General features: G+C 42.4%; 1 protein-coding gene across 4 annotated transcripts in view; it reads left to right on the forward strand.

Moving 5' to 3' along the window:
* Positions 1-355: 355 nt before the first annotated feature.
* The window catches only part of Patj (PATJ crumbs cell polarity complex component), a 283,552-nt gene continuing 260,451 nt past the window's right edge, over positions 356-23,456 (forward strand). For 2 of the 4 annotated variants that reach the window (XM_069987179.1, XM_069987182.1), the window contains exons 1-7: positions 356-440; positions 5,274-5,339; positions 5,431-5,597; positions 9,058-9,252; positions 11,180-11,319; positions 17,121-17,316; positions 20,613-20,741. In XM_069987179.1, coding sequence (XP_069843280.1) covers positions 5,309-5,339; positions 5,431-5,597; positions 9,058-9,252; positions 11,180-11,319; positions 17,121-17,316; positions 20,613-20,741 — 858 coding nt within the window. In that variant the 5' untranslated portion in view covers positions 356-440; positions 5,274-5,308. Of the gene's footprint in view, positions 441-976; positions 1,023-5,273; positions 5,340-5,430; positions 5,598-9,057; positions 9,253-11,179; positions 11,320-17,120; positions 17,317-20,612; positions 20,742-23,456 lie in introns of those variants that run through there. The other 2 variants (XM_069987180.1, XM_069987181.1) reach the window with 2 other exon arrangements.

Raw genomic sequence — 23,456 nt, forward strand, 5'->3', positions numbered from 1 at the left:
ACATATTTTGTCAGCAGATCTAAAAAAGAAAAAAAATGGTGCAAAAAGTTAGGCCACGGGAGTCCTCCACATAGGCCAGCCGCTTTTTCAAGACACCCCACAGGTGTCTAACACCTGTGGACGGGATCTGGCCCGTGCAGCGCCCCCACCTCCTTCCTGGGCCCCTTAACCTCCCGCTCCAGGGCAGCCCAGCTTCACCTGCGGGACGGCCCAGCGGCCTTCCTCTCCCCGGCCGGACAGCAGGCTCCGGCCGGCCGAGCTCCGGGTGCCCCACCCGCGCCACCCCGGCGCCCCGCCCCCGCGGGGAGGGTCGGGCGAGGGGAGGGCCTGCAGGTGAGGCGCGGTCAGCCTCGCCAGTCACTTCCGCCCAGGTAAGCCGGGGCTGCCGCCGCTGAGCCCCGCCACCTGCCCAAGCTCCCATCGCGTAATCACCGGACCAGGTAAAGAGTGGGGTCGGGGGGGGGGGGAATTCCCCCCTGCCCGCGTCCCCACCCTGTTGGCGGGGCCCCTGCGCGCTCTCTGCCCGCCGGCCCCGAGGAGCCCGCGCCGATCCCTAGAGGGAGTCGGGGCGCCGCCCTTCTTCTGCCGGGGGCTCGGGCGTCTCCCCCGCGGACCCCGCCCCGTCCCGCCGCGCGCGGTTCCCTCGGAGCCCGGGGCGCGCCCGGCCCTCCGCTGGCCTCCCCGGCCCCCAGTCTGCGCCCGCTGTGCCGGGGGCCGCCTGTCGAGGCTGTGGGCTGCATCGCGGATCCAGCGACCCGGGGCCTCGGCGGCGCCCGCCGAGCTGGGCGGAGCCGTCTTCCGCTGGGGACTGCGGGGAGGAGCACCCGCGGGACGCCGGGGGCGCCCTCCCCGCCGCCGGTGTCGCTGCGCCCGAGCGCCCTGCCCCGGCCTGGCTGTGCCAGCCTTCCTGCGGAGAGCTCGAGCGCCGCGCGCGGAAAGGGCGCCCTGTGTGACTTCCGAACTTCGGGGGTGGAAACCCCCAGGTTTCCTGCGTGAAATCAAGCTCTGGAAAGCACTCGCAGGTCTTTCCCACCTTCCAAAGCGTCCTGTCCTCCCGGCACGCCCAGCAGGCCCAATCCGTCTCCCCCTGGGGTGTTTACTTGGCACTTGGTCCCCTCTCCAGAGGGCGCTGATCGCTGGGTTCGAATTCCGGGTTGATTGGGTTGTCCGCCTCGGAGAGGAGGGAGGTGCGCCTTCCAAGGCCAGATCGCCCCTCCAGGCCTCTCGCTTGCTTAGGGTCTGGCCTTTGGTACTTGCCGGACGAGTTTCCTGAAGGCAGAAGCTTCAGGAGACCTGGGGAAAAAAATCTGTTCCACTGAGGCCAATGGACCTATTCTCTGCCACTCATTCATTCTCACGCACCTGGTTTAAGGAAAGCCAGGGAGGAGTGGGGTAAAAACTCAAATCCGTTCATTTTGTAGAATTAGAAAAGGCTGGTGAGGTCGTGACCGGTAGCTGAGATGCGTTTGCTGTTGTCAGGCCCAGGCTTTTACAAAGATTATTAAAAAAAAAAAAAGCTAAGATAATTGGAAAGTAAGTATAGAAATGGAGGGGACTGATGGAGGGGACTGATAAGGTGAGAGCCAAAGAGATTTACTAGTTCACAAAACTAAGTGCTCACATAAAATGGACTCGCCATTAGAAAAATGGGGAAAAAAAGTTGAAAAGAAACAGGTTAAACTCATCAGTATTTACCAACGCTTTAGTAAGTTCCAATTAGCTGTTAAGTTTTGTTTAGTTTTCAGTAGTGCTGGATTAGAATTCAGGACCTCAAGGGCTGAGCAGGTGCTACCCTTGAGCTCCTCCCATCCCCCCAGTCCCTATTTTCAGGTGCAGAGTTAATGAGTATTTTTTTGTGGGGAAAATTGTAGAGAATTTTCAAAAAGTAACTAAAAACACCCGGAAACCCACTCACCATTGAAAGAAAAAGCACTAATAACATCATGGCATAGTTTCTTACAGTTTGTAGTTTTAGTTAGAAATACCTGTACATAGCTCCGTGCTGGTGGCTCACACTTGTTAATCCTAGCTACTCAGGAGGCTGAGATCTGAGGATAACGGTTGGAAGCCAGCCCGAGCAGGAAAGTCTGTGAGACTGAGAAAAAGTCTGAGAAAAAGACAAAAGTGGCGCTGTGGCTTAAGTGGTAGGATGTTAGCCCTGAACCAAAGAATCTCAGGGACAACATCCTGTCCCTGAGCCCAAGCCCCACCACCGACAATATATATAATGTATATATTAAATACATAAAATACATATTTATATAACATAATATGTAATATAACATGTAACATAATCTACATTATGTAATGTACACAAATATATAACATTTAATATATTATTTATATAATATCTTATATATAATATATAATATATAATATATTTATATATGACTATATTAAATATAAAAACATCTATATATTTATATTTTTTTCTTATAGCAAATTTGTTATTAAAACTGCAGCTTAGCATTTGCTTTCCTTACAATGGTGTTTCACTTCACAACATTTGTTATTACATTCAACAGCTGGGCAGGCTGAATTGACTGGTCCTGTTAAAGTTTAACAAAAACACATTCGTTTTGGGAAGCCACACTGGAGTTGAGTGTAAGACTGCTTACCTTGGTAGCTTTGAGAAAACTGGGCTATTCTGCCTTAATATTTGTGATTGGCTAAACATGATTTGCTTTTCTTTTTCTTGCTTTCTTACTTTAGGGTTTCATATAGGGGCTTGCACCTTTTGTCCAGACTGCGGATCTTCAACCTATGCTTCCGCATAGTTAGAATTACAGACATGCACAGTTTGTTTGTTACAGTAAAGTCTTGCTAACTTTTTCCCAGGCTGGCACTGACCTTTGCCCTTCTTGGGTGCCTTGAGCTGTGCTGTATGTGAAATGTACACTAGATTTCCAGGTTTCATATAAAAAAGTTTAAAGTCTTATTAATTTTTGTATCATTGCATACTGAAATGATTTGTAGATTTTGAGCATCTAGATCCAAACGTATCATTCTGGAATTTGTGTCTGTTACCTAAATCCAGGAATGTGATGTTTTGACAATGGTTAAAAAAATAAGTATTCTTTATAGTGAGACCAAAGGAGGATACTCTTAGGGGAGAAACCCAAAGATGCAATGCCTCTGTGCCTTTGATCATATAAAATAATATTTATCAAAATGAAATAAAGTATTCTTTTAGGAGTACTGAGATTTGAATTCGGGGCCTTGAGCTTGCTAGGTTGTTGCTCTACTGCTTTAGCCTTGTCTCCTAGTTCATAAAAAATAAATAGTATTTTTTTTTTTTTTTTGGTCTGTCGTGGGGCTTGAACTCTGGGCTTGGGCACTGTCCCTTAGCTCAAGGCGAGCGCTCTACCACTTGAGCCACAGCGCCACTTTAAATAGTATTTTTCTACCTACGGGGTAGGCTAGTTTCTAGAATACCTGACTTGAAGCTGTATTTGCATGGCAGGAGATATAATTATTTAGAGGCCTGTTAATAGCATCACCATTGCTCTTTGGCTGGGAGAGTTTATTTTCATTTAATCAGTTATCAAATAAATGCTGAGCTTTAAGGACAAACGAATGCTAAAGATAAATCCTGATCTTTATACTCAAACTGAAGCCACAGACACTTAAAAACAGTTCATGGTCCTTAGATTTTGAATAACTTTTGAAACCATGACTTTGTACCTAATAGCTCATTGATTCTTACAACTTCCTGGCTAGTGATCTGTGACAGATTCCTGTAGGTAAGTTAGGAACTGTTTAATTGTGATCTTGCCTAATTCACCTGTGCAGCCCGAGCATAAATACCTGTACTTTCCCAAGGAAATAGCTAGTGATATTTCCCCCTGAAGTTGAAGATCAGTAGATGTCTTGTTAAATAAGTAGGGAATTCTGATCTTGAACTATTGAGCGCTGGAAAAAAAAAAATGTCTTTTTCAGGGTCCTTAATTTGCCTAAATTAATCTTTGAATGTTAATAAAGCCTTTCAATTACCTTCAATCAGAAATTAAATTACTCTCAGCTTCTTCTTGCCCACTCCCCATATTCTATTAATTGGTATTGGCTTAGGACATGGACTTTTTTTTTAAACCACGATATTATAATAATGCCTTTCTATCAAATCCTACAGTTGACCAACTATGAAAAACTCTGGTCCCAAATTCACTTCATTGGATGATAGAGGGGAAGCTGCTGAGCATAAGAGACTTTTTTGGAGGCTTTGGGTCTAAGACAAGTGTTTATCACATGGCATTTTTACATCTGACCTATCTGTGACTTACCTAGAAGGCCTATCTATGACATGTGAGCGTGCTTTACCATGCTTTAACAAACTTAAAATTCCCTTCTCTAACTCTTGCTTCTCTTTTTGTTCTTTATTTCTTTGGTCATGCTGAGGATTAAACCCCCTGCGTTGGGAATGCTAGCTAAGTACTTGACCATCCCAAGCTGCTTTCTTAGACTCAACCCTGTTAATTTTATACTGGAATAGGTCAGAATTGTTTGGCTAAAGATTTCCAGTGACCATATCAAGGTTGACAAATAGGTTCCATTTGGCCCGCTGCTGCAACTTCAGCCAGACATCTATTACTTGTATGTCTCTTTTACATGCCACATGTCTTTAGAACTTTAGTCCCTGTTCTTAGCAGGAATGGTGATAATTCTCCAGGCTTGTTTTTTTTTTTTTTTTTTTTTTTGTGGTGGGGCTTGATGTCTGGCCTGGGTGCTGTCCCTGAGCTCTTCAGCTCAAGGCAAATGCTCTACCACTTGAGCCACAGCTCCACTTCTGGTTTTCTAGTGGTTAGTTGGAGATAACAGGCTCACAGATTTTCCTGCCCAGGCTGGCTTGGAATTGTGATTCTCAGATCTCAGCCTCCTGAATAGCTAGGATTGCAGGCATGAGCCACTGGTGTCCGGCTTCAGGCCTGTTTTATGGATGTAGGCCAACTATGAATCATGAGCAATGGATGACCAGCCACTTTCTACTCTAACCCTATTGAGCGGTGGCTTAGCTCATGTATCCAAAATATGCAGGACTATCCAAAGCAGGCGCTGAACCACACTTCTACCAGCTTTTTACTGAGTAGTTAGAGATAAGAGTCTTTCAAATTTGTTTACTTGGGCTGGCTTTGAACCATGATACTAGAGCTCAGTCTCCTGAGTAACTAAGATTTCAGGTGTGAGCCATTGGTGTCCAGCTAGTGGTGTCTTTTGATGAAAAATGTTCTTAAGTTTTTCTTTAAAATGGAAACTCATATTTTCAATCTTTTCTCTAGAATTCCTTAAAAGTGATTGAAGAAAAAAATCCAACATGCCTGAAAATCCTGCTGCAGGTATATTAGGTAGTTTGATTATTCATTCACTTAATTAATGATTCAGATCTGGTTTATGAGATGGACTTAACTTGTGCTCTGATCATTCTTCTTCAACAAGATAAACTGCAGGTTCTGCAGGTCCTGGAGCGCCTGCAAACAAGGCTGCAGGAGAAGGGTGACACATCACAGAATGAGAAGCTGGCTCTGTTTTATGACACACTGAGGAGTCCTCTCTTTAACCAGATACTCACACTCCAGCAGTCCATCAAGCAGCTGAAGGGACAAGTAAGTTCCACGTGGATTCTGCCTGGCTGTGTCAAACAGCAGACCCAGAGAGAGGTGGACAAGGACAAATGCACTGTAAGAATGTTTATGTCCACATGACCCTATTGGAACCTGCATGGCAGTATTGGCATAAGTAGTTTTAAAATACTGGGCAATGGTGGCTCACACTGTAATTCTAGCTACTCAGGAGTCTGAGATCTGAAGATCAGAGTTTGAAGCCAGTCTGGGCAGGAAAGTCTGTGAGACTCCTATCTCCAATTAACCAGAAAAACAATCCAGAGGTGGAGCTGTAGCTCAAGCAATAGAGCACCAGCCTTGAGCAAAAAAAGAAAGAAAAAGCTCCTAGGCCCTAAATTCACTGGCGCGCGCGCGCGCACACACACACACACACACACACACACACACACGGATAATTTCACACACACACATACACACAAACGGATAATTTCATGTTGCACCTTGGAATATACTTTTTTTTTTTTTGTCATTTGTGGGGTTTGAACACACACACACACACAAACACACACACATGGATAATTTCATGTTGCACCTTGGAATATACTTTTTTTTTTTTGTCAGTTGTGGGGTTTGAACTCTGGGCCTGGGCACTGTCCCTCAGCTCTTCAGCTCAAGGCTACCACTCTACCACTTGAACCACAGTACCATTTCCGATTTTCTGGTGGTTTATTGGAAATAAGAGTCTTATGGATGTCCCTGCCTGGGCTGGCTTTGAACCAAGATCCTTAGATCTCAGCCTCCTGAGTAGCTAGGATTACAGGTGTGAGCCACCAGCACCTAGCTATTTTTTTTTTTTTTTTACTTGATTAAATAAGTTTTGAGAATTCCCAACATTTTCTTCCAAATTATAAATAATGCTTCTGGGTTGGGAATGTGGTTTAGTGGTAGAGTGCTTGCCTACCATGCATGAAGCCCTGGATTCCATTCTTCAGTACCACATACACAGAAAAAGCCAGAAGTGGTGCTATGGTTCAAGTGGTAGAGTGCTAGCCTTGTGCAAAAGAAGCTCAGGGACAGTGCACAGTGTCCTGAGTTCAAGCCCTAGGACTGGCCAAAAAAAAAAAAAAAAAGCTTCTTCATTGGTGTTGGGAATTGAACTCAGAGCCAGCTTAGAACAAACTCAACACACTCAACCACTGAGTTCCACCATCTATCTCCTGACATTTATTCTGAGTGTTACTTTTTTCCCATTTGAACCTCAATTCTCAGATCTCAGCTTCCTGAGTAGCTAAAATTACAGTTGCGAGCCACCAACATCTGGTTCCAAGTGTTACTTTTATTCTACTGTGTTAGCAGTTGTAGCAGCAGTGAGTTTTCTTTTTTAAATCTTTTTTTTTTCTTTTTCTGGTAATAGGGCTTGAACTTAGGGCAGAGTGCTCTCCCTTAGCTGTTTTGCTCAAAGTTAGTGCTCTATCACTTCAGCTTTTTGCTAACTAATTGGAGATCAGAGTCTCATAGACATTTCTGCCTGTACTGACTTTGAACCTCAGTTCTTAGATCTCAGCTTCTTCAGTGCCCAGCTCCAGCAGTATTATTTTATAATCGCGCTCCTTATAATTATAGGATTCTCTTCTTTCTGCTTATGGTCAAGTGGCTATGTGACTCACTTGTTGTTAATCTTGTTCAAGGATTTAATCTAATGTGTGGATTAAATGAGATAAATATATTAAGGCCTTGTGAAACAGCCAGGTGGTTATCTGGGGCTCAGGCTATTAATCTTAGCTACTCAAGAGATTGAGGAGGATCATGGTTCAAACAAAGCCAGCCCAGCCAGAAAATTCTGTAAGACTTCTCAAAATAAAACAAGTTGGGCTGGAGGTAAAGCTTGAGGCCCTAAGTTCAAACCCTATTACTACCAAAAAAAAAAAAAATCCAAAAGAATCTTAAAAAACTTAATTCTTAGCAAGCATTCAGTAAGTGCTGTTGTTACTACTATGTATACAACCCATGGCACTGTCCCTGAGCTCTTTTGTTCAAGACAAACAACACTCTCCCACTTTGAGCCATAGCTCCATGTCGAGTTTTTAAGTGGGTAACTGGAGATAAGAGTCTCACAGAGACTTTTCTGTCTGGGCTGCCTTTGAACTTTGATCCTCAGATCTCAGTCTCCTGAATAGCTAGTATTACAGGCGTGAACCACCTGTGCCTGGCACACCTGTGGCTCTCTTGAGGCTCCCCACATGGCAATGTGCAGATGAGCACAAAAAAGCTTAGTGTCTTCACTTACATGACTTGATGTATCTAAGTATGTGAAGAATAATGAGATAATCTTACTGACATTGGATAGACATAGAAGGCAGGATACACTGACACAGTTATAACTATTAAGTATTTTTTTTTTTTCTGTGCCAATCCTGGGGCTTGAACTTAGGGCCTGTGTACTGTCCTTACACATTTCTTTTTTGTTGGTCATGGGGCTTTTAGTCTGGGCCTAGGCGCTGTCCCTCAGTTCTTCAGCTCAAGGCTAGTGTTCTACCCCTTTAGCCACAGTGCCACTTCTGGTTTCCTGGTGGTTAATTGGCGATAAGAGTCTCCTGGAGCAGGTCACTGTGGCTCACACCTGTAATCCTAGCTATTCAGGAGGCCGAGATCTGAGGATCATGGTTCAAAACCAGCCTGGGCAGGAAAGTCTGTGAGACTCTTTTATTTCCAGTTAATCACCAGAAAACCAGAAGTGGTGCTGTAGCTCAAATGGTAGAGTGCTAGCCTTGAGCTGAAGAGCTTAGGGACAAAGCCCAGGCCCAGAGTTCAAGCCCCACTACTGATCAAGAAAAAAAAAAGTCACAGACTTTCCTTCCCAGGTTTGCTTTGAACCATGATCCTCAGATCTCAGCCTCCTGAGTAGCTAGGATTACAAGTATGAGGCACCAGTGCCCAGCTTGTCCTTCCATTTTTGTGCTCAAGGCTAGCTCTCTACCGTTTTGAGCCACAGCTTCACTTCTGGCTTTTTGGTATTTAATTAGAGTAACAGGCATGAGCCACCAGTGCCTGACTGAACTTTTTTTTTTTTTTTAATATTAAATAAAAGTATGTATGTGAAGCCAGATCCTAGTGGCTTAGGGCTATAATCCTAATTGTTCAGGTGGCTGAGATCTGAAGATTGGTTCAAAGCCAGTCCAGGCAGGAAAGTCCAAGAGACATTAATCTCCAATTAACCACCAAAAAGCTAGAGGGAGAATTGTGGCTCAAGTGGCAAAGTGAAGCCTTGAGCCAAAAAGGCTAAGAGATAGTACCTATTGCCCAGACCCCTGAGTTCAAGCCCAGTAATGGCATACACACAAAAATGTATATATGTATATATACATATATATGTACCTTACTTAATTCATGTATATTTAAACCACACATCATACATTAAATGCAGAAAATATAAAATATAGGTAGAAATAAATTTTTTCCTGAAGGTTTCTGTTGATGATTATCCTGTTTTTCTCTCCAACAGCTCAGCCATATTCCACCAGATTGTTCAGCCAATTTTGATTTTTCTCGGAAAGGCTTATTAGTGTTCACGGATGGTTCCATTACGAATGGGAATGCCCACAGGCCCCATAATAATTTAACTGTTTCTGGGTTATTTCCTTGGGCCCCAAACTCGGGAAATGAAGACTTTAACTCAATCATTCAACAGATGGCTCAGGTAAAGTTACATTGTGCTATGTGATGTGAACATTGCCTTTTTTTTCTCCTCTTCTGTTTTCAATTTTAAAAGGATACCTATACTCACTCTTTTTGACTTAAAATGTGTTGGCATGGATTTTGTTTACATTTTTATATTGTTAGGTGGAATTAATACCATTTTCTAACCCATTGGGAATTTGTTGTCTTTAAATTATATGAAATTTGGGCATGGTGGTTCACAGCTGAACTCTCTGACTACAAGGTTGTCAGGAGGATTGTGAATTCCAAGCCAGCTTGGACAATATATCCAGATCCTGTTGCAAAACAAAAGACAACACAAAATGAAGCAAATGCTAAAGGAGAGCATCCATGTTTGTGGTTAATGAATATTCATAGACAAAGATTCTAGTTTGAACACATCTCTGTTCTTGAAAGGCAAGAGATCCATAGTGGTTTGGTCATAGAAGAAATATTAATGTCTGCTGGAAGTGAAAAAAATTATTGAAACTTGTTAATTTCATGTCAAAAAAGAGTGGGACTTGGAACTAATAAAATTTGGAAACTTCTAGGAAAATATTGGAAAGGCAAATCCCCAATACCTATTAAAAATGAAATAATAGCCAGTTGCCAGTGGCTCACGCCTGTAATCCCAGGTACTCAGGAGGCTGAGATCTGAGGATCACAGTTTGAAGCCAGTCCAAGCAGGTAGTCCATGAGACTCTTATCTCCAATTAACCACCAGCTCAAAGTACTAGAATACTAGACTTGAGCAGAAAAGTTCAGGGACAGCAACCAGGCCCTGAGTTCAAGCCCTATGACCAAAAAAAAAGAGAGAAATAATAGATGACTTACATTTTTGGATATGCTAGTTTTATATTGGTTCATTCTTTTAATACTTGCCTTTTAAAATGAAATCTGAGTTTGAATGGGAAAAAGAATCCATTGAAACTGGGATGGGGAGGCATTCGACCTTGAGTCATGCCATACCTCCAGCCTGAACTATGGTAGTAAGCTAATATTCTGGACCTAATTTTCTTTTATGAAGCTAGTGTTCTGTCCCATTCTTGTGATGCTCTTGTTAGTTGATACATTTGTGAAGTTCTCATCAGATAAATGCAATTGCTAACTAAAGCAATAGAATGCTTAGCTGTCACAGAAAAACCCAGTGATGAACCACTTCTTAATGGTGGTCTTTCTATAGCTTGCTTTGTTTGTTTATTTATTAGGGCCTCAAGTGTTCTAATGCTTGAGCTAGACTCCAGCCATTTTGCTTTTCTTTTGTTTTTGAGATATAGAATGCCACTAGCTGCCCAGGCTGGCCTTGAACTCACAATACTCCTGTGAGTAGCTCTTGAGTAACTTGATTATAGGCATTCATGACAACTCTAGCTTCTTATTTTATTATTTGTGCTAGGGGAATCTTAAACTCAGGGCTTTTTGCTTTAGCTTGATTTTTTTTTTTCTCTCTCATGGCTGGTGTTCTACCACTGGAGCCAGGGTGATTAATTAGAGATAAGAATGGGGGGGGGTAGATGGGAAGCAATGGGAAGGGGAAACAAAGGAGGAGGCAACAATGCTTGATAAATGTACTCATTACCTTGCTCATGTAATTGTAACCCCTCTGTACGGTATTTTCTCAATTAAAAAAAAAAAGAATCTAGTGAATTCATGTGCCTTTCAACTTCAATTCTCAGATCTTAGACTCCTGAGTAGGATTACAGGTGTGAGCCACCAGCACCCAGCCTGCTCACACCCTCCTACATTCTTCTGAAAGCAGTCACCATGCAGGGTTCCAGACATAATGTCTTATTGAAATGATCACTTTATTTCCATTATAAAGATGACTTAGAAGAAGCTGTTTTTGTGCTGTGTAGTTTTAAATTCTGCAGAAAGGGTGTTGTTTAAATGCACATAATTTCACTTTTTTTTAAATCTCCCTTCATTAGGGCCGGCAAATTGAATATATAGACATAGAACGCCCTTCAACTGGAGGCTTGGGTTTCAGCGTGGTGGCTCTAAGAAGCCAAAGTCTGGGAGAAGTGGAGATCTTTGTGAAGGAAGTACATCCAGGGAGTATAGCTGACAGGTGAGGACCTTGCTTATTTTGCCAGTTCTTTTCCTGACAGCTCTGAAAGCAAAGAGAATAAGCAATTAGTAATAAAACAGTAACACTAGCAGCTACTATGCTAAGTCTTCCTGTACATTTGTACGTGTTCTTTTTTGTTTTGCTTTTTCTTTATTATTGTCATATAGTTGCACAGATGTTTATTTAATATGTCCATTTATGTGTCCCGTGCACCTTGATCTGAGTCACTTCTTCCTTCCTTCTTCCCTACTCCCATCGCAACCGTCTCATCAAGTTTCATAGTTCTGTTTACTTTATAGTTTTTAGTTTTATTTTTTGCTAATCCTGGGACTTGAATTAGAGCATGGGCTCAGGCTGACTTTCCTGATCAGGCTGGCTTTGAAGTGCCATCCTCAGGTCTCAGTCTCCTGAGGAGACTGGATTACTGGCACCTTGTACTCTTGCCTGGCATTTTTCCCTTCAGGTTTTCCCCTTTCACTCTACCACTTGAGCCACAGCTGCACTCCAGGCTTTTTTTGTGTGTGTGTGGTTAATTGTGGTTAATTACTGCCATGGATGGCTTCAAACTGAGATTAAAGTATTATTATTATTTTTTTTTTTTGTCGGTCGTGGGGCTTGAACTCTGGGCCTGGGCGCTGTCCCTCAGCTCTTCAGCTCAAGGCGAGCGCTCTACCACTTGAGCTATAGCGCCACTTCCGGTTTTCTGGTGATTTATTGGAGATAGGAGTCTCACGGTCTCTCCTGCCCGGGCTGGCTTTGAACCGCGATCCTCAGATCTCAGCCTCCTGAGTAGCTAGGATTACAGGCGTGAGCCACCAGCGCCCGGCTAAAGTATTATTTTTTATGCTAGTTCTTTTTTTCTTTTTTTTTTGGGGGGGGGAAGAGTGGTCATGGGTCTTGAACTCTGGGCCTGGGCACTCTCCCTCAGCTCTTCAGCTCAAGGCTAGCACTGTACCACCACTTGAGCCACAGCACCAATTCCGGTTTTCTGGTGTTTTATTGGAGATAAGAGTCTCACAAACGTTGCTGCCCAGGCTGGCTTTGAACTGTGATCCTCAGATCTTAGCCTCCTGAGTAGCTAAGATTACAAGCATAAGAGTCTTACAGGCTGGGTGCTAGTAGTTTGAGCCTATAGTTCTAGCTACTCAGGAGGCTGAAATCTGAGGATTTTGGTTCAAAACCATCCTGGGCAGGCAAGACCATGAAACTCTTATTTCTAATTAGCCACCAAAAAGCCAGAAGTAGATCTGTAGCTCAAAGTGGTAGAGCACTAGCCTTGAGCAAAAGAACTCAGGGATAGCACCAAGGCCCAGAGTTCAAGTCCTATTATCCAAATAAAAGGTCTCACAGACTTTTCTGTACAAGCTCTTTTTGAACCATGATCTTCAGATCTTAGTCTTTTAAGTAGCTAGTATTACAGTCATGAGCCATCGGTGCCTGGCCAAATAAGTATTATTATTTTTTGCTGGTCCTGGAGCTCCACCTCTGGGATTGAGTGCTGTCCCTGAGCTTTTTTGCTCAAGGATAATGCTCTGCCATTTGAGCCACAGCATCACTTCAGGTTTTTTCTGTGATTAATTGGAGATGAGTCTCACAGACTTTCCTGGCTAGGCTGGCTTTGAACCATGATTCTAGGATCTAAGTCTCCTGAGTCGCTAGGATTACAAGCATAAAACATTGGTGCCTGGCAGCAAATTATATGTGTGTGTGTGTATATATATATATATATATATATATATATATATATATACATATATATATATATTTCTATTATGCTTATAATAGCCATAAAATTTAAAAGTATTATAAAAAATTAAAACATTTGGCTCATTTTGGGAGGTTTGCTGGGGGTTGAGCTCACCCTTACTCACCTGTGCTCTACAACTGACATGAGCGTCAAAACACTTGGACTATGCACACCCCAAAGCAGCTAGGAAACACAAGATTGTGTGTCTCTCTTCCTCTCTCCTTCCTCCCTCCTTTATTGTTTCTTTCTCCCTCTGTCCTTCCTTCATTGCTGGGCATCAATTCAGGTCTTTATTTATGTCAACCACTGCTGTATTATCTGAACTACACTATCAGCACAAAATGTTTTCTTTTCTTTTTTTTTTTTTGGGTCCGGTCGTGGGGCCTGAACTCTGGGCTTGGGCGCTGTCCCTCAGCTCTTCAGCTCAAGGCTAGTGCTCTACCACTTGAGCCACAGCGCCACTTCCGGCTTTTTTCTTTTTGCTTATGTGGTGCTGAGGAATTGAACCCAGGGCCTCAGGCATGCAAGGCAAGCACTCTACCACTGAGCCACCTTCCCAGCCCCAGAATCTTTTCTTTTTCAAAAAGTTTTTTGTGACAGTATTATTAGGACTTGACCTCAAGACATGGGCAATGTCCCTTAGCTTTTTTGTTCAAGGATGGTGCTCTAACACTTGAGCCACTACTCCCAGCTTTTCTGTGGTTAATTAAAGATAAGAGTATCACAGACTTTCCAGTGTGGGCTGGCTTTGAATTGTGACTTTCAGCCTTCTGAATAGCTAGGGTTACAGGTGTTAGCCACTGTTACCCGTCCAAAATGTTTTCTTTTTGTAAGGACAGTGAAAGGATATATAAAATTTTAGATCTTATTCTTGTCTCTTAATAAAACACTGGTCATCCTAATTTTAATAAAATAATTCTATAGTAGTGTTTTTAGTGTTACATGATTTGTTGGGAGAGTCACCCACAATTTGAACATCAAAAACTGAACTTTCCCTGGTGCTCACGCCTGTGATCCTAGCTACTCTAGAGGCTGAGATCTGAGGATTGATGTTCAAAGCCAGCTTAGGCAGGATTGTCTGGGAGAGACTGATCTCCAATAAACTACTTAAAAAAGCCAAAAGTGGAGCTGTGGCCCAAATGGTAGAACAGCTGCCTTCCTTGAGCACCAAAGTTCAGGGACAGAACCCAGGTTCTGATTTCAAGCCCCAAGATCAACACACAGACACACAGACACACACACAGACACACACAAGCAGTTGAACAATTGAATTTGCTAGTTCCAAGGGAGACTCTAAAGAGAATTTGAAGGCCTTTGAGCTAGAGGAGACAGTTTACACAGGAACAGGAAATGCCCAGGTTCTGATTTCAAGCCCCAAGATTGACAGACACACACACACACACACACACGCACGCACGCACGCACGCACGCACGCACGCACGCACACACACACACGCAGTTGAACAATTGAATTTGCTAGTTCCAAAGGAGACTCTAAAGAGAACTTGAAGGCCTTTGAGCTAGAGGAGACAGTTTACACAGGAACAGGAAATGCCAGACATGTTTGGGAGGGAACCACAAGTCAGAGTGGTTGTAGGTAGAATCCAAGCTGGTGCAGAACATAAAGGTCTTTGAATACCAACCAAATTCACCCTATGTCCTCAAGCTCAGTATTTAACAAAATTTTTACCAGTGTGCTGTGAACTGAGAAAGAGGATACTATAATTCAAAATTGTATTCATGAAAATGATTGTTTTCTGTTCTGAAATTAATCTTTTCCTGTATTTTAGAGGAAAAGAAGAACTCCATTTTGAAACAGCCATGAAGAGTTTGTTAAATCCTTGGGCTGTCTTTGTTGGTCAGTAGCAGTAGATGATCATTACACATCTTTTGGTCAGTGCTGGGGGTGGAATCCAGGGCCTTGTGAAAAATAGCCAAGAATTTACCATTGAGTTACATCCCTATTTTCACTGCACATTTTTTTGTATGTGTGGATACTGAGGCTTGTACAGGACCTCATGTTCTTGCTCAGCTTTTCTTTTCCTTCCTTCCTTCCTTCCTTCCTTCCTTCCTTCCTTCCTTCCTTCCTTCCTTCCTTCCTTCCTTCCTTCCTTCCTTCCTTTTTTTCTTTTTGCTCATGGGCTAGTGCTTTGCCTTTGCATCATATCTCTACTTTTGACTTTTTGCTGATTATTTGTAGATAAGAGTCTAGAAGATTGTGTGGGCTGGGTCTGAACCTCAGTCCTCAGATGTCACCCTCCTGGGTAGCTAGGATTATAAGTGTGAGCCACTGGGCCTGGCTTCGTTACACCTTTTTGAACTGGTGAATAACCATCATGAAGAAAGCCTAGAAAAAATTGCAAATTAGATTTAGTTGTTATATAAAGACTCCCATGGGATGCTTGGCTTTAGGAATGAAGAGGAAGAGATGAATAGATACAATTGAGACAAAGAAGGAAAGGAAGGACTGCTACATTTTGATGGTAATTGGGAGATTAAAAAAAATCAACTACAGTAAACCAGGAGAGAGTAAATTCTAAGAGGATGAATTTTACTCCAGTCATACTCTATATGAGGTACTGAGCTTCTCTGGGCTTTATTTTACTTCATTTTTGTGCCTGAACTGGGACTTGAACTCAGAGTCTTGTGCTTTCACTTGGCTTTTTTTGCTCAAGGCTGACACTCTACCACTTGACACATCTCCACCTTTGCCTTTTTGATGGTTAACTGGAGATAAGTCTCTTAGATTTGACTTTTCTTGAGGCGGAATCTGGCTATGTAGTCAGATTTTACACTCTTCCTACCCACAGGTGTGGGATCTGGGATTACAGGTGTGGGATTTTGGGATTCCCAAGCCCAGCTCCTTTAAAGGCTCTCTTAGTTCCTTTCTTAGTTCCTTTCTTAGTTCCTTTCTTAGTTCCTTTCTTTCTTTCTTTCTTTCTTTCTTTCTTTCTTTCTTTCTTTCTTTCTTTCTTTCTTTCTTCCTTCCTTCCTTCCTTCCTTCCTTCCCTTCCTCCCTCCCTCCCTCCCTCCCTCCATTTCTCTCTCTCTCTTTCGTTCTTTCTTTCTTTCTTTCGTGCAGTTCCTGAGGCTTGAACTCAGTGCCTGTGCTCTTTTCATGAACTTTTTTTGTTTGCTTGTTTTGGTTTTGTTCAAGGCTACTGTTTTACCTCTTGAGCCACAGCTCCACTTCCAGCTTTTTTGGTAGTTAATTGGAAATAAGGGTCTGCACGCCTTTGATAGATAGCAGAGTAATAAAGAACAGTAGAAATGGAGCGAAGCCACTAATGAGATTATTAATGAAGTTGAAAATCTAGTTACCCCAATGAGATGTGCATGGAAGTCAGATGGGAACCAGCTCAGGAGTTCAGGTGACAGGTAGTGTTCACATTTACAAAAACCTAGCCATGAGCCCCATAAATGGTAATTTTAAAAATTATTTATTTATTTTTGCTGGTCCTGGGGCTTGAACTCAGGGCCTGAGCTCTGTCCCTGAGCCTCTCTGTGCTCAAGGATAGTGCTCTACCACTGAGCCATAGTGCTACTTCTGGCTTTTTCTGAGTAGTTTATTGGAGATAAGAGTCTCATGGACTTTCCTTTGGTGGCTGGCTTTGAACCTGATCCTCAGTTCTCAGCCTCCTGAGTAGGATTATAGATGTGAGCCACCTGAGCCCAGCGTAAATGGTAATTCTTGTAACCAAGTAGCTTTTAAAATGTGTGTGTGTGTGTGTGTGTGTGTGTGTGTGTGTGTGTGTGTGTGTGTGTGTGTGTGTGTGTGTGTGTGTGTGTGTGTGTGTGTGTGTGTGTGTGTGTGTGTGTGTGTGTGTGTGTGTGTGTGTGTGTGTGTGTGTGTGTTTAGGGAGCCACTACTTAATTAGTCATTAACTTTTCTCATGACAAGCACTCTGAGCTCTGTTATATAATTAATTATTTGCATAAATATGTTAAAAGTAGTGCCATAGGCAATACACTGAGTAACTTACACAACAGCTTTCTTCAGTAAATCAAGCTGGAGACTGTTTAACATGAAACTTTCTCTTCCTGTGTAATTAAGGGATCACAGGTTAAAGGAAAATGACCAGATTTTGGCCATTAACCACACACCACTGGATCACAAAGTTTCCCACCAGCAAGCCATTGCATTATTGCAACAAACCAGTGGATCGCTGCGTCTGGTTGTGGCCAGGGAACCTGTCCACACAAGAAGTAGGACTTCCACCAGCCCAGCTGATTCAGCCCTGCCTGAAACAGTGAGTGAAAAGGGGACATTACTTAATTTTGAGTCATACTGTTGATAATAAGGATAAGAATGTCATTTTGGTTATCATGTTAAGAAAGATGATGTGTCTGTAGAATTATCATAATTCTCTTTTCCTTCATTCCTTTTTATGTGCCAGTGGTCCCCAACTCAGGGCCACTGGCTCTCACTTGTTTTTTTTTTTCACACAGGCCTGGCCCTCTACCCTTGAGCCACAACTCTACTTCCACATTTTTGTTTGTAATTGGAGATAAGAGTCTCACAGACTTTTCTGCCCAGGCTGACTTCAAACCCCAATCCTCAGATCTCAGACTCCTAAGTAGCTAATAATACAGGCCTGAGTTAACAGTGCCTGCATATGAATTGAGAGATTTTATTAGTGATTTTCTATTGACTTTCTTATCACTTGAGCCTAAGCTCCACTTTGACATTTTGGAAGTTTATTATAGATAAAGAATCTCACAGACTTTCTTGTCCAGGTTGACTTCAAATCCTGATTCTCAGATCTCAGCCTTCTGAGTAGCTAAAATTATAGGCCTGAGCCATCAATGTCTAACTGGTTACTAATTTTTAAAAAAATGTTATTTTTATAAATTGTAATGGTAGTTTATGATGAGATTATTGGTGTTAGGGAATGATAGCAGGTTTTTCTTTCATGTAAAGATATGTACCAGAGAGTTTTTAAACAGAAAAATAGATGTCTCTTTTGGGAATGCTTAAACTTGCTTTGGAACCTTTTATAGATTTTGGCTTGCACCTTCAGAGTGCAAGCTAATAAATCTTGTTTTCTTATAACACTAAGTGCTAGCTGATTTATTTAATTTTTATTCATTGAGACAAAAAAAAAATAGACCGCCTGGGACAGTACAAGGTCAAAACACAAGTGAATGTATAGGCATTCTCCAGGTTGTAATTGGTGATGTTTACCCAGTATAATTTGCATAATAAATGTAGTGAAGTAAGTGAGACTTTGTTAGCACTTAAAGAAGTCCATTCAGGTTTTGGTGCATTCAAGTTCACTTCTTCTGTTTCTGGTTGGGTCATACCGACCCAGTCCTTGACCTTTTCCCTCTTTGGCTTCTTCATTTCTTATGTGGAACTAGAGATGTGCGAATTGGAGAAGGCTCAGGAAGCACTCAGCACAGTGCCTGTTACCAATAAGTACTGTCACTGGAACAGCCATCATTAGTTCAGGCTTCTGGGGTAGCAAACATTATTGCTTCCCAGATACTGGCTATCAGCCCAGTCTTGACCTTGTTAAACAGTCCCTAAATTACTGCTTATTACATAGTACATTCACAATTTCATGTTATAGAGGAGCTGAAGGATGGGTAAGTATGCCTTCATCATCTTGTTCTGTAGTTGGGTTATGTGGGCTGAATGCATAGCTATCAGGGGAGCCTGCTAGCTAGAGGGAAAATGTAAATGTTGTCTTGTCTGTTTTATTTGCGCAGTCCTATTTTTAATGTCCTCAGGTAGATCCACCTTTCTTTTCCCTTAGAAGAAATAGGGGAATAGCTTCTTTCCCTCATGTTCTTTCATTATGTTTTTGTGCCAGGCCTGAGGCTTGAACTCAAGACCTGGATGCTGTCCCTGAGCTTTTGTGTTAATTTAAGGCTAACCCTCTACTTCTTTAGCCACAGCTCCACTTCGGCTTTTTGGTGGTTCATTGGAGACAAAGGTCTCACTGACTTTCCTCTCTGCTGGCTTCAAATTGTAATCCTCATATCTCAGCCTCCTGAGTAGCTAGGATTGCAGGCTTGAGCCTCCAGCAGATGGCTACTCAATTTTTTAAATTTATTTATTTATTAATTATTATTATTGTTATTTTTTTTGTGGGTCGTGGGGCTTGAACTCTGGGCTTGGGCACTGTCCTGTGCTCTTCAGCTCAAGGCGAGCACTCTACTGCTTGAGCCACAGCACCACTTTCGGTTTTCTAGTGGTTTATTGGAGATATGAGTCTCACAGACTTTGCTGCCCAGGCTGGCTTTGAACCGTGATCCTCAGATCTTAGCCACAGCGCTACTCAAATTCTTTATCATTACTTCCCCCCCCCCTCTTCTCCCTTCCCTTACCCATTCCTGTCCTCTCCTCTCCTGCCCCTACCCCTCCATTCCCCTTCCTTCCTCCCTTTTTTATGTTGGTACTGGGGCTTGAATTCAGATACAAGGTATCTCTGACTGTCTGGCCCAGCTTTGCTCTCCTATATTTTTTCCTTTCTTTCTTTCTTTCTTTCTTTCTTTCTTTCTTTCTTTCTTTCTTTCTTTCTTTCTTTCTTTCTTCCTTCCTTCCTTCCTTCCTTCCTTCCTTCCTTCCTTCCTTTCTTCCTTCCTTTCTTCCTTTCTTCCTTCTTTCTTTCTTTCTTCCTTTCTTTCTTTCTTCCTTTCTTTCTTCCTTTCTTTCTTCCTTTCTTTCTTTCTTCCTTCCTTCCTTCCTTCCTTCCTTCCTTCCTTTCTTCCTTTCTTTCTTTCTTTCTTTCTTTCTTTCTTTCTTTCTTTCTTTCTTTCTTTCTTTCTTTCTTTCTTTCTTTCTTTCTTTCTTTCTTCTTTGGTTGGTCATGGGGCTTGAACTCTGGGCCTGGGCACTGTCCCTGAGCTCTTCAGCTCAAGGCTAGTGCTCTACCACTTGAGCCACAGCCCCACTTCTGGTTTTCTAGTGGTTTATCAGAGAGAAGAGTCTCATGGACTTTTCTTGCCTGGGCTGGCTTTGAACCGAGATCCTCAGATCTTAGCCTCCTGAGTAGCTAGGATTACAGACATGAGCCACTGGTGCCTGGCTTTCCTATTTCTCTTTTGCTTAAATGACTTCCTTGTAGGCCAAGTTCAATTCCCTCTCCTTGAATCTCCCTGTAATGCTTCATTGAGTTTTTCTTTTTTCTTTTTTCCTTGTCTTCTCTAATACCCTAAAATCTGTCTGTGATTCTCTTTCATTTCAAGCATATACATGAGTATTGGTTCCTCTTAGGTGCTAGGCCCCGTGCTAGGTCACAGGCACAGATTGGAGCTTGGTGGTTGTCCTCTTACAGTGACAGTGTCTTAAAACCTGACACTCACCTTGTGTTTCATTATTCACATTTTAGTTACTTTCTCTACTGGATTATAAGATTCTTAAGGTCAGGGACTTCTTTCTGCCTGCCATTATCTGTCTTACATACATACCTACCTATGCCTTTAGAGAATCTCCTTGATTAATTGAATGTGTAATTTCTTGCACATCCATTACTTTAGAAATTTCAAGATTCTGTGTGTTTTACTGACATTGGGACTCTTCCTTGCTATTAACTTTTAGGTTTCTTGGGGCCATATGGAAGATGTGGAGCTCATTAATGATGGTTCTGGATTAGGTTTTGGGATTGTAGGAGGAAAGACAAGTGGTGTGATCGTGAGGACCATCGTTCCCGGAGGATTAGCGGATCGAGTAAGTCAACCTTTTGTCATTTTGGTCTTATTAATTTAAATTGTATCACTTGAAATGTGGTTTTATAATAGGAGTTACTTTGATATAGATTCAATAACTAGAAGTGAAGTATAGCTTAATCATGGCTTATTCCATAAGCGTTAATGCGTACTTTGCTTTAATTTGAACAGTTCTTCATTCAACGTTTTTAGTTCTTTGCCTGTAATGAACAGGGTTATCGATTTTATCAGAAGACAGTATTTTTTTATTAAAAAGAATTGTTAATGAATACTACATTTTGAACATCTGTATTCTTCTTTAATGTAGTTTCCAAGGCTTAAATGATAAAGTCATAAGGCACAGTGATTATAACTATTTTCCCAAGATTTTGCTTGAATTACAATTTTCTGACAAATATCTACCTAACAGTGTTTCAACTGAAAGTAGCTCATTTAAAAACTTAAAACCCATAGAGGCTGGTGGATCATGCCTATAAACCTAGCTACTCAAGAGGCTGAGACCTGAGGATCATGGTTCAAAAATCAGCATGGGCAGGAAAGTCTGTGAGACTCTTATCTCCAAAAAGCTGGAAGAGCACCTGTGGCTCAAGTGATAGAGCACTTGCTTTCAGTACAAAAGCCAAAGAGGGCTGGGAAGTTGGCTCAGTAATGGAGTACTTGCCTTGCATGCATGAGGCCCTGGGTTCATTTCCTCAGCACCACATAAGCAGAAAAAAACTGCAAGTGGTACTGTGGCTCAAGTGGTAGGGCGCTAGCCTTGAGCTGAAGAGCTGAGGGACTGCACCTAGGCCCAGAGTTCAGGCCCCATGACCAACAAAAACCAAACCAAAACAACAAAAAAAACTAAAGGAAACTAGATGCTGATGGCTCAAACCTATAATCTTAGCTACTCAGGAGGCTGAGATTTGAGGATTGAGATTTGAAGCTAAGCTGGGCAAGAAAGTTCATGAGTCTCTTATGTCCAACTAAGTTAAAAAAAAATTACAGAAGTAGAGTTGTAGCTCAAGTGGTAGAGTGCTACCCTTGAGCACAAAAGTTCAGGGACAGCATCCAGGTACCCAGTTTAAGACCTCATACTGGTGTGCGCGTGCGCACACACACATACATACACACACACACACAGACAGACAAAAAAAAACAGATGAAAGGGTTTTATGAAACAATATCTGAAAGTTTGTTCTTGTGGTTTCACATTCTACATTACAACCTTTTTTTTGTTTGTTTGTTTTAAACTTCAGGTGTTAGTCTAAGAAGAATGGCCAAAGGGGCTGTTAAATTTCTCTTCCTTTTTCCAGCTATATTTCTTATGAAGGTCAGATTTTCTTTGTATACTAGGACTAAAATGTCTCACAACACTGAGAATGCTGAAAGAGATAGGATAATTCAGCCGTCTTCATGTGTCTGTGAGTGTGTGTGTGTGTGCACGCGCTCACGCGTTTGCTGGTCTTAGAGCTTGAACTCAGGGCCTGAGCACTGTCCCTTAGCTTTTTCCACTAAAGACAGGTGCTCTACAACTTGAGCCATAACTTCTCTACTAGCTTTCTGGTAGCAAATTGAAGATAATTGTCTCACAAACTTTTCTGCCTGGGCTGGCTTCGAACCATGATCCTTAGATCTCAGCCTCCTAAGTAGCTAGGATTACAGGTGTGAGCCACCAGTGCTTGGTCAGTTGTTGTCTTTGAAACCAATTTTTTTTTTTTTTTTTTGGTTGGTCGTGGGGCTTGAACTCTGGGCTTGGGTGCTGTCCCTGTGCTCTTCAGCTCAAGGCGAGCACTCTACTGCTTGAGCCACAGTGCCACTTCCAGTTTTCTAGTGGTTTTATTGGAGATAAGAGTCTCATGGCCTTTGCTGCCCGGGCTGGCTTTGAACCGTGATCCTCAGATCTCAGCCTCCTGAGTAGCTAGGATTACAGGCGTGAGCCACCAGCGCCTGGCTTTGAAACCAATTATTAAAGACATTTGGTCAAGCTCTCTTGTCACTAGTACCTTCATTTTTGGAACTATTACTCTTTCTTAAATTAAAATACGTACATTTAGTCAGGCACTGGCTCGGTTTCTTTCATTGAAATGGACTGACTTGGAACTGAAGTCCTTTCAATTTCAGCATCCTACGTAATTGGGATGACAGATATTCACCACCATACTCAGCTATTTTTTCAGAAGGGGCTTCATCTGAATGCCTAGGCTGGCTTTGAACTTTGGTCCTCTCCATTCTCAGTTTCCTAAGTCTAAGATTCAGGTGTGAGCCACCAGTGCCTGACCCTAAGGGCTTTTTGAAATAGTATTGTTATAACCTGGGATGGATGAGATTTTGTGGAGGTGGTTGATACTTCTTCCTCTCTCCAGCATGTTTGCTGGAGTCTTACTTGGCCATCTGCAAAAATGTAGTTGTTACGGGGCTAGGAAGGTGGCTCAGTGGTAGAGCGCTTGCCTTGCATGCCTGAGGCCCTGGGTTCGATTCCTCAGCACCACATAAGCACAAAGAAAAAAGCCGGAAGTGGCGCTGTGGCTCAAGTGGTAGAGCGCTAGCCTTGAGCTGAAGAGCTGAGGGACAGCGCCCAGGCCCAGAGTTCAGGCCCCACAACCGGACCCTCCCCCCAAAAAATGCAGTAGTTATTTTGAAAAAGGTCAAATAAATTTGAGCGACATCAAGTAGGTTTCTTTTCTATAAGACTTTTCTGTGCTTTTTAATATACTAATGTGCATTATGAATTTTC

Source organism: Dipodomys merriami, unplaced genomic scaffold, assembly GCF_024711535.1.
Source record: "Dipodomys merriami isolate MVZ:Mamm:240054 unplaced genomic scaffold, mDipMer1.0.p SCAF_34, whole genome shotgun sequence".
NCBI lineage: Eukaryota > Metazoa > Chordata > Mammalia > Rodentia > Heteromyidae > Dipodomys > Dipodomys merriami.